Source organism: Trachymyrmex septentrionalis, unplaced genomic scaffold, assembly GCF_001594115.1.
Source record: "Trachymyrmex septentrionalis isolate Tsep2-gDNA-1 unplaced genomic scaffold, Tsep1.0 scaffold6, whole genome shotgun sequence".
NCBI classification, from domain to species: domain Eukaryota; kingdom Metazoa; phylum Arthropoda; class Insecta; order Hymenoptera; family Formicidae; genus Trachymyrmex; species Trachymyrmex septentrionalis.
In genome coordinates this window covers 1,743,626-1,761,381 of record NW_017305778.1, presented here as the reverse complement: position 1 = coordinate 1,761,381, position 17,756 = coordinate 1,743,626, and the positions used below count along the sequence as shown (strand labels likewise).

General features: G+C 33.7%; 1 protein-coding gene across 1 annotated transcript in view; it reads left to right on the top strand.

The window, feature by feature from the left end:
- The window catches only part of LOC108752345 (dipeptidase 1), a 108,588-nt gene that overhangs the window by 10,100 nt on the left and 80,732 nt on the right, over nt 1–17,756 (top strand). The window contains exon 2 of the mRNA XM_018493134.1: nt 14,524–14,677. Within this exon, the coding sequence (XP_018348636.1) occupies nt 14,524–14,677 (154 nt within the window). The remainder of the gene's footprint in view (nt 1–14,523; nt 14,678–17,756) is intronic.

Sequence of the window (17,756 nt, the reverse complement as noted above, 5' to 3'; positions counted from 1 at the left end):
AACGAATAAATGGTCAGATTATTCAAATGTAATTTATTATTTATGTCTCCGTCCGAGATCTCTCGGAACAATTTCTAGCATCGTGGATATAAGGCTTAACTGAACGAGATTTGAAAACTTTAAGTTTCTCTATCCAACAAAAGTCTCGATCGTTTTAAATAACTTCGTATGTACGGAGGAGGAAAGTGTAACAAATATTCGCGTATCTAGAGACAATCGTAAAAAAAGAATGTATATACACACTCCAAAAAATATGAATGTGGATTTATATGCAGTGTTTATATATAATTCTCACCGAGATTCTCTCTGTTGATATAAACCAACATGGTGTAGTAGATTTAACACCAACACGGTGAGAATTATATCGTCCTTGATATTAAATCCACATTTACACGGAAAGAACAATTTTACCGAAATGTCTGAAAATTTAGATAAATACAGATCTGAAAATAATTTTTGTTGGTCCATTAGAATAATTATGTAGGAATTTCAAGCGTGATAATGCTGCAAAAAGTTTTGACATTCTATCACTTTGAACGTACAAAATTATTTTGATGGTCCAACAAAGTTATTTCCAGATTTGTATCTAGCTAAATTTTACATCAGATTCAGTAAAATCGTAAAGTGCAAGCAAATAAAATTCGTAAATTCGCGAGACAAAGGTAAATATTCGACAAAGAAGACAAATCTTAATATTACAAATCTTAATATTAATATAAACACCAACGTGGTGTGAATTTCTCACCAATACGTGAGAATTACATTTAACACCCTCAGTGTTGAATCCACATCGATTATATTTTTTAGAGTGCAGGCGAATAAATTCGTAAATTCATGAGATAGAAGAATAGGTACTCCGGCAAATAGGTGCTTCGGTGGAGAAGACAAATCTTCACAACTACAACGATCGTCAACGGCAAATGCGGTGAGACTAATTTTCAGCACTGCGCGCTCCTCTGGGTCCACGATATATGTGTACGCGCCGGGAACCGACAGACACCAACTTCCGGTGGAGTTAATGTAGCAGCAACGCGTAACTCGATTTCACGGAGTTGCTCGAACGCGTTCGGTGCGGCGTGGCGATCCCCGGGACCTCCTCCCGGGTACACGATCCTGTTCCCTGAAACCGGATCTGGATCTTGGATCCCGAAACGTGACTGAAAACTCTCGGATCAAGTCCGAGAATCGGGGCAAACCCGCGCGCATGTCGAAAATCAGGCGACACAAACTTTTGCGGAACAACTGTCGCAAAATTTCATTGATTCCGCTCCCGTTCGCGATTCGAATGGTAAATTAGGAAAATTTGCTTACCCCGCTTCGTTAGGATAGCCAAAGTTCGCATCCTGCGCAAACATCATCGACAGAGTTTAATTTTCGTAATATCGCGAACTTGTATCATTTATTTGAAAATTGTGAGAAACCGAAATGGAATATCAAGATGGAATAAAATGCGTGAAATAAAATAAATAAATTTCTTGGCAAAAACTCATAAAAAAGAGGATGGCGATTTACTGATTATATACTCTCTAAATTCTTAGTGGAGTGGAATCTCACTCTAAAGAGTAAAATCTGACTTTTAAAGATTGTGAATTCTGCTAAAAGGAAGAGTAGCAGAATTTTTCATTTTTAAGAGTGAAATCTCACTCTTTAGAGTAAGATTCTGTCTCCAAAGAATTTAAAAAGTGCCGGGAAGATTTTTGAAAAAATTTGTTTTTGCTTTCGATTATTAATCTAATTCGGTATGAAAACTTGTGTGTATATAATAAGGTTATCCAAAACGTCAGGCAATATGCTTAAAATTTTTTTAATCTTCTACGCCACGATGTAGCCTATTTTCGCAAGTTTCATGAATATATATGAATATATGAGATCGTAACGTTCGTATACGCTGGTAGGGTTAATAAAAAAGTTAATAACGTAATAGAGATGTAGCACGCAAATAGCACGGGGTCGCGAACTAAATTGTCACCGTTACGAAGTATTAAGCCTTAAAACGTCGCAACTTAGTTCCTCGAGAGTAACTTTAAAGAGGTACTAACGAAGTTTGCCGGTGAGTCCGCGGTTAGCATGGTGGATCAGAGCTTATGAATCACCGAAACGGCTGAGACTATCCAAAAAGCGACAAGATAATCGTTGAACAAATTGAAATATCAAGAAATAGATATTTTATCAATTTTTCTTTTTTGTTCTCGTTTCTCAATCTTTATCAAACTTTTCGGCATCGAATACAGCCGTTGAGGAAAGAAAAATGTTGCTAACATTGTTTAACACATTTAACACATCGCCTCGCTGACATTTATTGATAGCACAACCGTGAAATATATTCCGTAAAGCCAACATAACGCCAGTGATGCTTGAGTCGCGGGAAAAAATCGGTCGACGAAGAATAATCCTAGTATATGCTCGGCTGCAATTGATGCTTCTAAAAAGAGATATGCAAGCAGGACGACGATTTGTCGGCATACATAAAAATATCTGGAGCGCGAAAAACCGGAAGCCGCGTGTATTCGCGGATGCGAAAGCGGCTACGGGCATAAAAAGCAGACGTTGATCTTTACCGAATTGTTTTTAATGAATGCTTTAAGCGTGAAGAGCGGTCGTTCGAATCACGAGTAACGTGCCTGGAAATGACCGTGGCCGCTAAATTCGTTACACGTTTTGTAGAGGCGATAGATCCAAACCACGTCGTACGGTGCACACGACCGAAAGACTTATTTGCATGCCAGGTAACGTAGCTACGGCAGGCAAACGGAATATACTCGCCATTCATATGCATATATCAGGACGAGCCACCTTATCGTGCTTTGCCAATTAACCGGCTCCCACCACCCACACTACCTCTTAACTAGCGATCTACCTCGCCGGTAACCCTTCCCCCAAGCTTTGGCAAACGACGAAAATTCGTCGGCAGTTTCGTGAAATCGACAGCCGGAGCTATCTCGGCTCTTAAACACGCATTACATCAGCTGAATATGTATGAGAAGATCAACGAAGGAACAAAGTTTAAAAGCACAGGATGCATTTCCAATTACTAATTGTACCGTTTAAAACCGCTATTCAGGAGATCAGGTTTAGTAGCATTTATGAAAGAACAATTTTACTAAAAGATTATGGAAAGAACAGAATTTTACTAAAAGATTCTAAAATTTTACTGAATCTAAAAATAATTATGTTGGAAACTAAAAAATAATGAGCAATACTGCGAAAAATTTTAATCTTCTGGAAATCAATTTAAGTTGCCAATGAAATTATCTCGATAGCCCAATAAAATCATTTTCTGATCCGTATCCAGCCGAATTTTAGATCTTACAATAAAAAATTTGAATCTTCCAGAGCAACCTATTTAAGCTTTTAACAAAGTTATTTTTACGGCCCAACAACAAAATTATTTTCAAACCTGTATTCAGCAAAATTTTAGATCTTTCAGCAAATTCGTTCTTCTCGTGTAGAAAATGCCAGGCACTTATCTCTTCGATACGGCAATATATTGACGCAATAATTATAAACTGCCATTAATCATCGTTGCAAATTTAATAATCATTATCTTATATGATTGAATTTGATTGAATACTGAATAGATCAGTTTATATAATAGATTACGCTGCATCGCACCCAATCTTCCGTTTCCCGAGCTTCCATTTTCGCTTCCGCGTTTTTCTTCCACTTTTAACTTTTACTTGCTTTCAATCAATCATTTTACGCGGTATACATTTATAGCCGCTAAATGTCGAACTGCCAATATGAAGCTCGCGATTCGTGTATCTGCGTACGAGAAATACGCCATCGATAACCAATCGTCATCGCGGAAAAACGATAACGATAATCGTGAGATAAAATTGACATCGTTTCACCGAAATTGGATACGTAACTAAATTAAACCGAAATTGTAGGAACGTTGAGTTCCTACAATAGACATTTATATACAGTTTGCCGCGTAAAATCCTTTAGAGAAATTTCCTATTATTTCTTATTTTATCGCCGAGTGAAATTGTTTTGCAACTTTCGCGTTTTCGCAAATGCAGAAATTTTGATATTATATATAAGCCAAAATTAATGTCGGATATATCTCGCCTCTTAGGCACGTCCTCCATTCGTTGAATATGTATGAGGAGTTAACGGAAACGTACTTTAATAGTATGAAAATACCGTCATAATTATTACTATACCACGTTTTCGCTGAATAGCATAGTACGCGCCGTCGTAAATCGCGCGTTAACCCTCTGATATTTTTAGAATTCAATTAAACCTGAATTTTCATAATTCGTAATCGTAAAGTAATAATTGTTAAATTTGCAATAATAATTTATATCGTAACATGCAATCTTAAAGTCGCCGTTTATAGTTTGTGCGATAAAGATCTGTCTGCTTTTCTTCCCTGTAATGTTACGATTAATATCTTCGCAATCTTATTGACCGCGATTCAACTCCAGACATTAATTATGTACATTTATATTGCTTTTGATTTGGGGATACCTTATATAAATATAATATTATTTTAACTTACTGACACTACTACATATTTCTCGCTACTGAAGAATTGATTTCTGAATATGAATCTCATTGGCATTTACGTTTGACTGTTAATAATTAAGGAGCATATTATTATATAATAATTGTATCTTTGCGTCGAAAATTGTAAGAAAATTGTGGAAAGTGAAATGAGATTCTCATTCTTCCTTATAACCACATTAATTTGTTTATGATGTAAGACATATTAATTTATTTTTTAAGCTTATTAATTTTGTATGGCTGAAGAGAGAGAGAGGACTATACATAAGTAAATAGTGAACTTGAAACGTTCTATACGTAAATAATTCTCCGTGAGAATAAATGTTATTATTGTCAGTCATCCTAATTTTTGCTCGTTTAATTTAATCGACCTTATATTTACATTCGTTGTTGCTTTGCAACTACATATATTATAATTTTTAATGCAATCGTAAACTTTCATTGTAATGCGAGATAAAATCGTATAACAAGTTCTGACAGATGTACGAGTTGTGCAACCAAGACGAGTAAGTTAAGCGTCTCACGACGTAAATAGTTCACTTTTTTTATTCTGCTCCGTAGAGAATAAATTGTTACGACTAAAACGAGTAAGTACACCGATTTTACCGCCATCGACGAATACAAACACGAGTCTGGCCGGTGGCCAAATCCCGCGGGCACTTTTATGAATTACTAAAAATTTCCTATGTGTCGTTAATGGCCGTCCCGAAAAGTGTTTTAAGCCAAGCGACAATCGCATCGTCGCTTTCGCAGTCTAGTACCCGGTGCAACAAAAGTAAATCACCGGACACACAAAGGGAGTACGATTTCGATTAAAGGATTAATGCAGAACTTGGAATTACACACATGGAATTATATGCGCTTTGCCAAAGTACATTTTACAGATACTCTCGTACACTTCTCGAACGGCGCAACGCGAGTGTCTCGAGGCTGCGTGAGTGGTAGCCCATATGAAACAAAGGGCTTTACCGGCATTTGGTCACACTATCCTGCATGGATGATCCAATGGACAAAAGGACTTGGTCTCTCTATGCACACAGGAAGTCTCATTGTATCTGTTTAGCCGACCAGAGTACACGTGCATTTGCAGATGGCTTACTAGCTCGAGCGGCCTACTGCTAAATTTATCCCTCTCAACACGAAATTATTTCTCTCCTTGGCAAACGTCCTTCTCTCGGCGATGAAGCATCTCGGGACGAGAGACAATAGCAGCTAACCAGCATTAATTTAAAGTGCGCAAAAGGACGCGATGTAGAGTACCATCAACTTAACACTATAAATGCTTCAAAATGTTATGATCAACTAGAAGACAGAATTTACAGAGAGGCAAAGAAGTTTAATCACAAAATTTTGTGTTTATCAAATCATATACGTATTCATAAAAGAAATAAACTCTAAAATTACATAGTTATATTTTATTAAATAAATATTAATATCTTCAATTCATTAACTTCAATCATTAAGATGGAAACCTTTTGCTGCAATCTTTTTGGTACTTTTTAAATTACATTAAAATACATTACTGTCCAGATTGCAAGCTGATGTTATTCATCATCATTTTGACGTCAAAATAACGTCACTTGAATAATTTGACAAACCCAAAAACTTTCTAGCCAAATTTTTTTTGTCATCCTAACAATTAAAAAATGTTTCAAATCATCATTTATAACATGAAGTTGACTGCACTCGCAGTTTGCATATCTGCTTCGATAATAAAATCGTCCGATTTGCCATAAAACTATAAGCACGCACTCAGCCGCTGTCGGACAGAATGGCGCACAAAATTTAAATCAAGTCGGACATTCGCACGTTGCTAATACTCGCATATTCCAGAAACGATCGAACTATCACTCGTACGGGATGGGGAACATGCGGAAGGGTACGCCCGGTGTTGGTACGCGAATGCTCGTTTGGTTATCTAATTCTGCTGGAAGTTAGGCACCTATCGCGCCGCATGCAAAGTGCATTTGAGAGGGTATGGTGTGGTTAGTTACAAACGTACGGCAGATCCATTGCTGATTCGAGGCAGATTTGTTAGAGTAACAATGCATACGTACAACCACGGCCAGCGCACGCCTCCCTGTTGTCGGTATATATACACCGAGCATCAGAAATTCCTTTACGTCAAACTATGCTGTTGTCTGCTGACTTGCGATTAGAGTAAATTCCGGAAATACAAAGAATATTTGGCGTCTCGGCACGACAGAGGAGCCAATTTAGTCATCTTGCGCTAAATACGCATTGAGAAAAATGGTCTGGTTGCATTAAAGTCATTTTAGTGGAAATTAACGAATCAGAATTTTCTGATGAAATCTACTAGAATTCTAATTGAGATAACTAGAATTCTGATTAATATGATTATTCTGGTAAAAATAAAAATTTTAATAGAAATATTTATCAGAAATATTGTATCAACTAGAATTCCGGTTACCTCAACTAGAATTCAAATAAATTTAATCAGAAAATTCTGATTTGTCTCCATTTTCAACCAGAAATATTTTTCAGTGCGTCAATATGTTTCTTGTGCAATTAGATAACTATTGCTTTACCGTCGAAAATTTCAACAACACGAAAAAAGATATGAATGATTTTTATTAACGCGAATGTGTGCGTCTTTCGTCTGATTGAATTAACAATTTCACAGGAATTAAGCGAGATTTAATACTAACAAGATTTGATTGATTTAGAATAATGTAAAACTTTGGAAATAGTTTAACAATGAGATAAAAACTAGATTAAAATCCATTTCTGTCTGTCACCGAATATATAAATCATTATCGGGAAAAGACATTTGAATATCTGCATTCGCACAACGTGTGAATGAGAAATGCATTCTTCGAAAGCGAGAGAATTGCTTTATCATTTAATGCATATGCAACACCAATTTGAATGACGAAAGCGTGTGTCAGAACGCATCAACCATACGCATTAACAAAAATACAGGTACAGTAATGCCCGAATGTATGCAAAGTAGATCAAGTATACAGAAACTCACTGTTACATAAATAAATGCGGACGCTTAAAACACTTATAATGCAATATTCTAAGTTTCAATTATGATTTCTTTAATATATGTACTTCTTTTTCTCCTTAAAGAATATATATTAGAAAATTAGAAACTTTGTTATATCTATATATTTAAAAAAATTAAAAACTTAAATACAATGTAAATTGCTAATAATCATTCAAAATTTTATATTATCGATAAATCACTGTGTCTGCAAATAGATTATTTATACTTAAAATAATGATAATCGAAATTTTATGATTAGTTTTTCAGCACACAAAAATAATCTGCTCTTATATTTTAATATTGCAAATAAATAACCCATATTCCAAGTTGTATGATTAATAGCACACATTCCACATCGTGTAATTATGAATCCGGGTTAATTGTCGATTTTCTCGTCCGATTTAATTTTCGATATCTGTCACGTAAATATTCTGATTCGTGAATTTTATGTATATATAATACGTATTATGCAAATTCGGGCATCACTCTACAGGTAACAAATAAATTTACTCACCATGTTGCATTGGCATCATGCTGTATATTGCATCTGAAACAATTTTATACGATCATTAATTATAGTTCAACAGTTATCTTTTATATGGAATAACAGATTATTCTATTTTATTTTAATTTTACTTTTTCAATTTTATTCTAAAAATTGTTAATACGTATATACAATTTATTACTAAATGAGTATAAAAATAAAAAATTATTTCCACTTAATTTATTTCCAATTTAATTAATTTTCTAATAATTAATAATCAAGAAACTCTCTGATCTTCGAAGTTATATATTGCATAAGTATCAAGAAGTACGAAAAAATTAATTGCCTCTAGCTAATTAATTTAAAAACAAAGTAAATTTATTTACCAGCCAATGATCGTTGCCCGGCTTCACCCGCTTCTGCATCAAAGTTGTGTGTGACTCCTGAAGATCAAAACACTTTCATTTTCTGAGACACTCACGGAAACGTATCGATCGATAAAACGTGATTACTAATTACGATCACCCGAGAAAACTATTAACGACACAATATCCCGAATCTCAATACTACACATTTTCGACACTCCCGATTTTAGATACTCTGGTTTTTCGATACTCCCGATTCATAATATTGAACATTTTTCTCCGATATTCCCGATTTTCGACGCTCCCGATATCCACTCGCGACTTTTACTCCTCAATTCGCATCCGCCATGGCATCTAAAAAATTAACGCGTACCAATGATAATCATAGAAACAATACCAAGAGACTAATATAAGATGTACAAAGGAAATTAAACTGTAATAGCGTGTGTTGAAGTATAACGAAAAAACGATCATCATAATTGAGTATCATTGTAGATAATTGATTTAACCTCCTCATCACCTCCGATATTGATAAAATTAGGATCATTCAACGTATTTTTGCACGAAATGAACGAATCTGGCAAAAAAAGTATCGCTCTGCGAACCGAGATATTATAATTGTTAACGTCGACAGATATTCAGGTTAGGAAATCTGTCACTTCGAAGGACATGTTTTAAAACAAAAATTCTCTACTTGCTTTTCTAACCTGAATAGTCATCAACTTGAATACCTCGATCCACAGAGCGACACTTTTTTTTGCCAGATTCCTTCATTTTATGCAAAAACGCGTCGAATGAGCCTAACTTTATCGGACGTTAAACTCGACAACTATCCGAAATACTCTGATCTTTCGGCATTCCCGATTCTCAGTACTCACCGACACTTCCAATTTTCAACACTCCCGATTGCTCCGGAAATCCACTCGCGACTTTGAAGGGCATTCTACAATGCGTTGCAAACAACCGTTGGCAGTTGAAACGTTTATCGCGACAACCAATCAGAAGGTATTATAAATAATACCATTAACGCTTCTAATTGATTGTCGCGACACAAACGTTTCAACTGGCAACGGGTATTTGCAGCACATTGTAAAATGCCCTTTACTCCTCGTTTCGCATCCGCCAGCCAAGGTATCTACAAAATTAACACATACGATAAAACTACACGGGAAGCGAATAATACGAAGAAAATTAAACTAATGGCGTATTAGAGATTACAGTAACGAGAGAACCGTGCACAGTTATAATCGCAATTGAATATCGTACACACTATTAACGTTCGTAATAACGATAGATACACTACAGGGATTATTGCCCGTAATACACGAGATTAAGATTCGTACGGTGTCCGTTCGATACGAAAAGATACGCACAATTGCGCGCGCGGTCACTCACCTACGACGTACGTTTCGGGAATGCGGCCGGCGGGTGGCGAGTGGGGTGGTACGACGTGGCACGGCGTGACGTAGCGCGAGGTGTTTACATAGGAGCTTGCGACCTTGGACGGTTTGGACCGTTAGCGTTCAAACGGCTTAAACGTTTTCTTGGTCTAGCATCGATACCCGCTACTTTTTACAGTGCTTTTCCAATGCTCTTTATATTGCTTATAACTATTTTATTTTTTAATAAAGGTAATGTATATTCACACACACACAAACATATACCATTCTCTAATTATGTTCTCTACTCAACCCTCCATATTAAGGTTTTTTTTTATTTAAGCGAAATTTCACTCTCAAATTTCTTGGCATAAATTTCAATCTTTATTAAATAAAATTCTAACATTTGAGTTAAATAATTATTTGTCAAATAGCGATGTAGCAGAGATAAAAAATCATCTAGAATTTTCTTACATTTTTTTGAAAACTTAGAACAGTAAAATTTAAGCTGGACGAAAAAGATCTAACGTGTCGACGAAGTAAGTAAAAATATTCGTATCTAATACGAAGTAATATGTATGTTTACGAAGAGTTTGGCTGGTGTTTCGATTATAAAACAAGTTTTTATATTGTAACACGTTCATTTTTATGAAAGTTATAAGCAATTGAATTAAATATGTCATTCAAGTAAATTCACAATTTAAGAAATTCAGTATGATGTTACATACTGTAGTGAGATTTTTAACCCTTAGTATGCACGTTAGTTTTGGATACACATGTTCGTGTCTCGGTTTAATTTTCATCACTTTTATAAGTATATATCTATAAATTATTAAACAATTTTTCCATATATTTTGAAATCTTTAGAAATTATTTGTGCAGTTATACATTTATAACAAACTGTAGATAAATTGTTGTAACTAAATATAGTTAACGAAATCAGAAAAATGCACTGTTTCATATAAAAATATAAAACTCTGAAACAAAAATGTTTAAAGGAAAAGTATGGTACAGTATCTTAAAATTGACATTCTAAACTATAATGCAAGAAAAAAAATAGTTCAAGTGTCGGCCGTCCAAAAAGTTTAGTTATTAAGTAACCTGAAAATGATATTTTTTTTAATATGCTTAAATGGCTATAAATTGAAAATATATTGCATTTACATTTTAAAATAATAGGTTTTATTATTGATATTGTGTTAAAGAAACTTATAATTTATTAGAAAAATATTCTTTATATAGACAACATAATATATAATATAATATTACTAACAATATTTAGAACAAAGGTACCAAAAATCGCATTTATTGAGGACTAATATGTTGTTTTAGGGTTGAATTCTTTTTTTAATAATTCGCGAAATATTCTCTCGATACAACCGAAATTAGTTAAAATTTTAAAGAAAAAACAAATTTTTTTAGTTATAGAAAACGCTCTGTACACACCTTGGGTCATTTGTGATTCAGAGATGAATTTTGGAGTTATACCATTTAAAGAATACGCACGAAGCCGATAACAAAAGTTGTTCTCTAGATGCCAAACTTTTTTTAGCAATAGAAAAAAGACCGGTATTTGACTACGTGCTCTAGCACGTAGAGAAAGCACTACGTGCTTTCAAAAACAAAGAAATGGGCAGGACACGAATGACCCAGACGTGTATAGTGTGTACTAAGGGTTAAGCAGGGAGTAGTTCATATAATTTTTTTACGTAAACGATTACTTAGAATGTTTTATATCCCAGATGAAATCACTATATTATTGACAGTATATTGTATACTATTTATTGCTAATTTATATGTATGAAGAACATTATGAATATAAATTTATTATTTATTCATAATTTTTTCTAAAAAAGACTAACAATTTCAAAACAATTATTAAACAGAATACTGGACAGAAGCACTTTAAATAGCTTGTTATAACAATACTTCTAAAAAATAAAAATTGTAATTACTATAACGCTTTTTTGGCTCTTCGATAGAATTGTATATTTAAAGATTCATAGAGAATGTGTAATTATAAAAAAAAGTTGAAGTATAAAAAAAAGTTGAGTATCTAAATAACTATTGTTGGTTTTAAAACAAATATTAACCGGAATATTAAACAAATGCGTTAAATAATTTATTAAGATAATATTAAAAAAAAAAATTTATTTAATATAACGCTTATAGGTTTTCGCATAATTTAATGTAATCATATTTAAGATTCATAAAAAGTAGTTATGGAAACAGAAAAAAATTTTAAATGTTAAATGTGTAAATATCCATAACTGTTTGGTTTCAAAACAAATATTAAATGGAATATTGAATAGAAGCACGTTGAATAATTTATTACGACAGTAATGTTTCTAAAGAAATAAAGATTTTATTTAATATAACGTTTTTTTATCATAGGTTTTCAATGGAATTGCCTATTAGTTAAAAAAAAAGTTATTAAAAGAAATATTAAACAATATCCATTCAAAATAATATTTTACAATTTACGTTTCTTCACCACCAGAGTATAAAAGTACATTATAATAATATCTATAGATAGTCCGACGAACGTTATTCATTAATTTATATTTTAGAATATATATAATTACAACAAATATACAACAAAAATAACATACATTATTTTATTAAAGTATTATTTCTGTTAATAACAATATGCAATACTTATTTAACTTTTAAAATCATAAAGAATACAATATAAAATATCATTAAAATAATTATGAACGGTAATGTACTTATATCCATGATCACTGCCAGTTAGTCATTGTTCTAGATTTTAATTTTTATAAGCTATCTTTTCACAAAAATCTTTTGGATAAATATAACAGTTGAATTCTAGAAACAATAGCACAGCGTGAAAATCGTAAAAGGCTTAAAAAATATATATCCAAGTAAAGAACTTTGAGAGAGAAAAAAAACTGTTTTATCCAAGAGAAAAACTGTTTTTTTACTGAGTTTTTAATTCAAAATTTCTAGTTTTTTTTCTAATCATTTTAATCTAGGAAACACGCAGTTAATAACGAAAACAGATTGTGCACTACGTAGCCACAGTATCGAGCAAACCGTTGTCGCAGTTGTACGTATGTACCTCTTTGAATTGACCGAACGTGTTTCAACCTCGTGCCGAGTGCCGTGAACGATTGCTGCAACAATTAGTGCGCGTAATGAACGTGCGTCTCTTACGATACTATACGCCGCGATGTCGAAGCTTTCTTCATCCGTTCATGAGAGAAATATTGATTGATCAGATAACCAGTGATACGTAATATGTAATATCAGCTCTTTTAGCGAACGCGCGCCACGTTGTACGTTCAAGCATTGCAACATTTGTCACAAAAGCAAGCAAAATGAATTAAATGAATAAAGCTTATATTGTTAATTTATAATATCATTATTTTATGTTCATTAATATGGAAATATTAATATGAAAATCGGAATAGTATTCTGATTTTGTAGTTACGAAAATTGAATGAGATTTATTCAAACATTGTCAATAAATATTATATATACATATAATTGCATTCTATTTTATCGGTAATTGATTTTTCGTATGTTATAATTAAAGTTAATAAATATTGTTGTTAACATATAAAATAAAGAGATATATTTTGTATTAGAAAATATATTAAGATTTTTTTATTATTATGTTTTTCATGCCGTCATTTTACAAAGAATGACCTTACTTTTAAAATCTTTCAATTATGCGATATAGAACCCCGCACTAATCGTGTGAAAAATTGAATTCCGATGAAATGAGTCAGTTTTCGCATATAATGTAGCTTATAATGTCATTGAACCAAAGATATAAGAGACACAAGACTTTAACTATAATGTTTCAAAGGTGGTCTGAGCACAAATTTTACATCTTTAATACATCTTTAATCATAGCCCAAAAATTATCCATTATTGAGCCTTGTACCCATAGCATCTTTTGGTCAACACGTTATAAGCTACATTACATGTGAAAACTAATTACACTTATTTCACCAGAATTCAATTTTTCACATAATTAATGCGAGATCCTGTATTTATACATATTAAATACAAAAAATTCCATTTTCTGATAAAATATAAAATAAATATTTATTTTCAAATAAAGTTTAAATGTATCCAACACGCGTCAGAGAAAATTAAATTCATGTTTCATCTCAACAAGAATGCAAATACACTCTTGTTTCCGTGAAGCATCCTCTGTATAACTTCGCGGAAAATAAGTTTGACACAGCTACCGAGTCCACCTCAAGTTGGACATCAGATAACGCAGTTATAAAGGCTAAACTTTGGCTATCTAGAGTTTGTTCGGCTACATTGTAGAACAAAATTACAGGACATCGAATATTCTCGTTTTGAAGTATGATTAACACCAGAAGTAATTAAGCTTAAACTATAAGCTCAAACAAACAATGAGAAATGAAATGAATGCATCTTGCACAAGTTGCAAAACTTTTGACAAAATAGTAGCTGAAATATTCTGCTAACATCCAAGTTTTTAACTGATTCTTTTAAAAAGCTCTCTGGCACTCGTGATGCTTTGTCTTTTCGTCGGAGGATCACGAGCCTTCATGTAAAACAACTTTATTGGAAAAGTATTTGATGGAAGTTCCGCGCTACGGAAATACATATATTTTGCGTCACATACGCCTGAAGAATGTATATTCTATTCGAATAATTTATCCAACTGTTTTAGTAGCACGTCATGTTTAGCTTAAAAAGTTTAAAGGATGGAAAAGTCAGGGGCGTATATGCACATATCAATCGATATTTCGCATTTTCTTCCAGACACAACGACCTACCCTGGAATATACGGAAGTTCCTGAAGAACCAGCTGAGGGAGTTCAGGTTTGATGACCTAAGTGACATTCATCCCTGGTCACGGAGCGCCTGGAGCCACACAGATCTCAAGAGATTGAGGCAAGGCATGGTTGCAGCGCAGGTGAGTTTAATAATAAGTGTTCGTCAAAAATTATTGCTGTGGCCAAAGCTTGATCTATCGCTGTACTGATTATATATGCAAAAAATTTTTCATTGAATAACATGCAGTCTCTCTGTATACAGTTATTTGCCAATATTTACGTTGAATTAATCGGTTCAATTTTTAGAAATAAAATCTAGTAAAAAATTTGTTGAATAATTTAACTTTTGAAAAGATATTTCATGAAAATGAAGTAATCTTTTTACTTCCAGAAAATGAATAAGAATACCGTAAAACTTTTAAGAAGATTATTGGAAAGCTGCTTATATTAAATGTGATTTCTTGAATGTTAACTGCTTGATCAGGTTTTCATTGCTTTAATTATATACGTATTACGCTTATTAGTGTTTCTATTGTTTTTTGAAACTATGAGTTCGAATGTTAGAGATTTCGCAAAAAATTTATGAATAATTTATAATTAATTATTGTTCAGCGAAAATACATCGTACTGCACTAAAAGAAAAGTATTTGATTTATGACTATAATTACATGGTACAATAATTATGATTATTACTGCTATAATGTTAATAATAATAATTATTTACAATTCTATATACAAAAATATGTATAGTTGGATCCGAAAATAGCTATAATTTATATTTTTTTTTGTATTAATATAAAACTATAATAATAATTACACACATTATTGTTATTAACATTATAATAGGAATAACTGTAAAAATGGAGCTCCTAACCGTAATTACTTTATCATGCAATTATAGTTACAAACACCAAGCACTTTTCTCAAAAATTGCATCGCGGGAAATAAAGTAACTAAATAAAAAAAAAGAGATAACATTGTTGCAGATTAATCTGAATCTCTCTCTCTCTCTCTCTCTCTCTCTCTCTCTCGATTTTTGAAAACAGACCTGGCAATTAGTTGAGCTTAACATGCGATTTTCGCCAACTTCGTCGCAGCTCGCGAGGTGAAAATTAAATCCACGCGAATGAGAGAATCGCATGTCGCCTTGAAGCCACAGTACCGCCAAATTGCAATTAAATGTTCGCACGTAGAACTCGACCTGCAGAGTCATCGACAATTATAACTAATTTAAAGTCGCGTTAATCCAGTCTGATTTAAATTCAAGCGGTTGCCGACTCGCAGAATCGCATGCAGTTAGTCGTTCGCCAATATTGCTACGAAATGTTCGCCGTATCCTAAAGCCTGTTTTGTTCGTGGCAAGCAGAGATTATTAATTTATAGCGTGCCGTGTACGTAACTCGGCTATAAATCAAACAGCAGCGGTGCCGCGCCTAATAGCAATTAATCGATTTTACGAAGATTTCAAGCCTACGTTTAAATGCAAATGTGTGGCACGTTTGCGACTTTGGAGTATCCCGGTGCATCAATTTGTGCGAATTTCGTGGTATCTATCGCAACAAGTACGATAAAATTTATATTGCAGAAAAGGGAAATACATGCTACACAATAAATGACATGGGAGAGAAAAAAGACTAAGCTATTAAACATGTTACTGTAATAACAAAAATTACAGAAATTAATTATCTGCCGCCGTGTTACATCGTGCGGAACAATTCCGTGAATGAAAGTCGACTAACACGGACACTGCCGGAATTATCTAGCAGTTCCGATCTTCCGTGAACCGTGAATTTAACGAATATAAATTTGATCTTTCCGATCGCGCCGTTAAAGCTTTCACGCGCGACGCTTCTGCCGGGTGATCGTTAATAACGGGGATTAATCTAAAATCGCAATTAAGATCTGACCGTAAAAAATCACCTCTCGGTTCAATTAACGGCAGAAACGGCTCTTTAACGACCCGAGGAAAATCGAGGCGAACTTGGGCAATTAATTTCCTTCGGTTGCCCGCCGTGCTTCACGTGCCGCCGAAAATTTACCACGACACGATCGGTTTCCTTCCCTTTTCATCCCCCGCCCCGAAATACCTTCGATTAATCCCGCGAAAATCCCTTTCCGAGCGACTCGGTATCGTATCGAATAAACTTCGACATAGCGCGCGAAACTTTGCACGAAGTCGGAGAATCTCTATCGAGCATATCGACTCTTAACCGCATCCGCGGTAGCCTGAAGTGTTCGTTAGAAATAGACGAATCGGAGTGGTAAAAGAATTGTAGCTAAAGAAAAATTTTGATGAATTCCAAGAACACGAAAAAAAGAAGAAAACGATTTTATTGAAAAATATCTAAAATTTAACTAATAAAGTTCTGAAGATAATTTTGTTGGATCATCAAAATAAATTACGTAGGAATCTCAAGAATGATGTTGCAAAAAGTTTTAACATTCCAACAAATTTCAACATCCTATATATAATAATTTTAATGGTCCAACAAAATTATTTTCAAATCTGTACTTAACTAAATTTTTAGACACGTCCTCTCACGTTTCCAAGCGGAACTGTCCTTTCCATATAAAGACAATTTTTCTATAGAAAAAAGGTCTCTTTAGAAATAGGAACATGTGTAATCAAAGAAATGAAAGATTTAAGTATCAATTAGAATTAAATATTGCTTGAAAATTAAAATGCTCTGCAAAATAATGTAAATAACGCGACTGCATTGGTCGATTCCGCGTAAATTCTTTTTATTATAAAAATTTTCTTCAATTCCAAATGTTCTCATTATCAAAAATTACTCCTCTTTGTACGTGGTAAGCTTATTGCATTTAAAGTAGCTCTCAAAGGAGAACAGAGACTGAACGGAGGCTGCGTGGAGAATTTATTTACGGTACTTGAAGCACTCGCGCGCGCGCCAGCAGAACGTGCCTCTGAAGACACGAAGTGCATAGTCGAGAGTTAACACAGAAGAGGAAGACAAAGATGCATAGTCGCGGTGTATGCGCAAAGTACTTAGTCCGGTGAACAGTTTTGGGACGCGTGCGGATATAAAGATATTCCTCAGGAACATATTCGAACGTCGAATTTGGCGTGTCGCACATATACATATATAGATGGCTATATACAATTCGCGATGTGTTTAAACGAGAATTTTGATTCGTGTTAAATAAACGATGTAGCATGGTAATAGCGGGGTATACTGGTCATAAACTCGCACAATATAG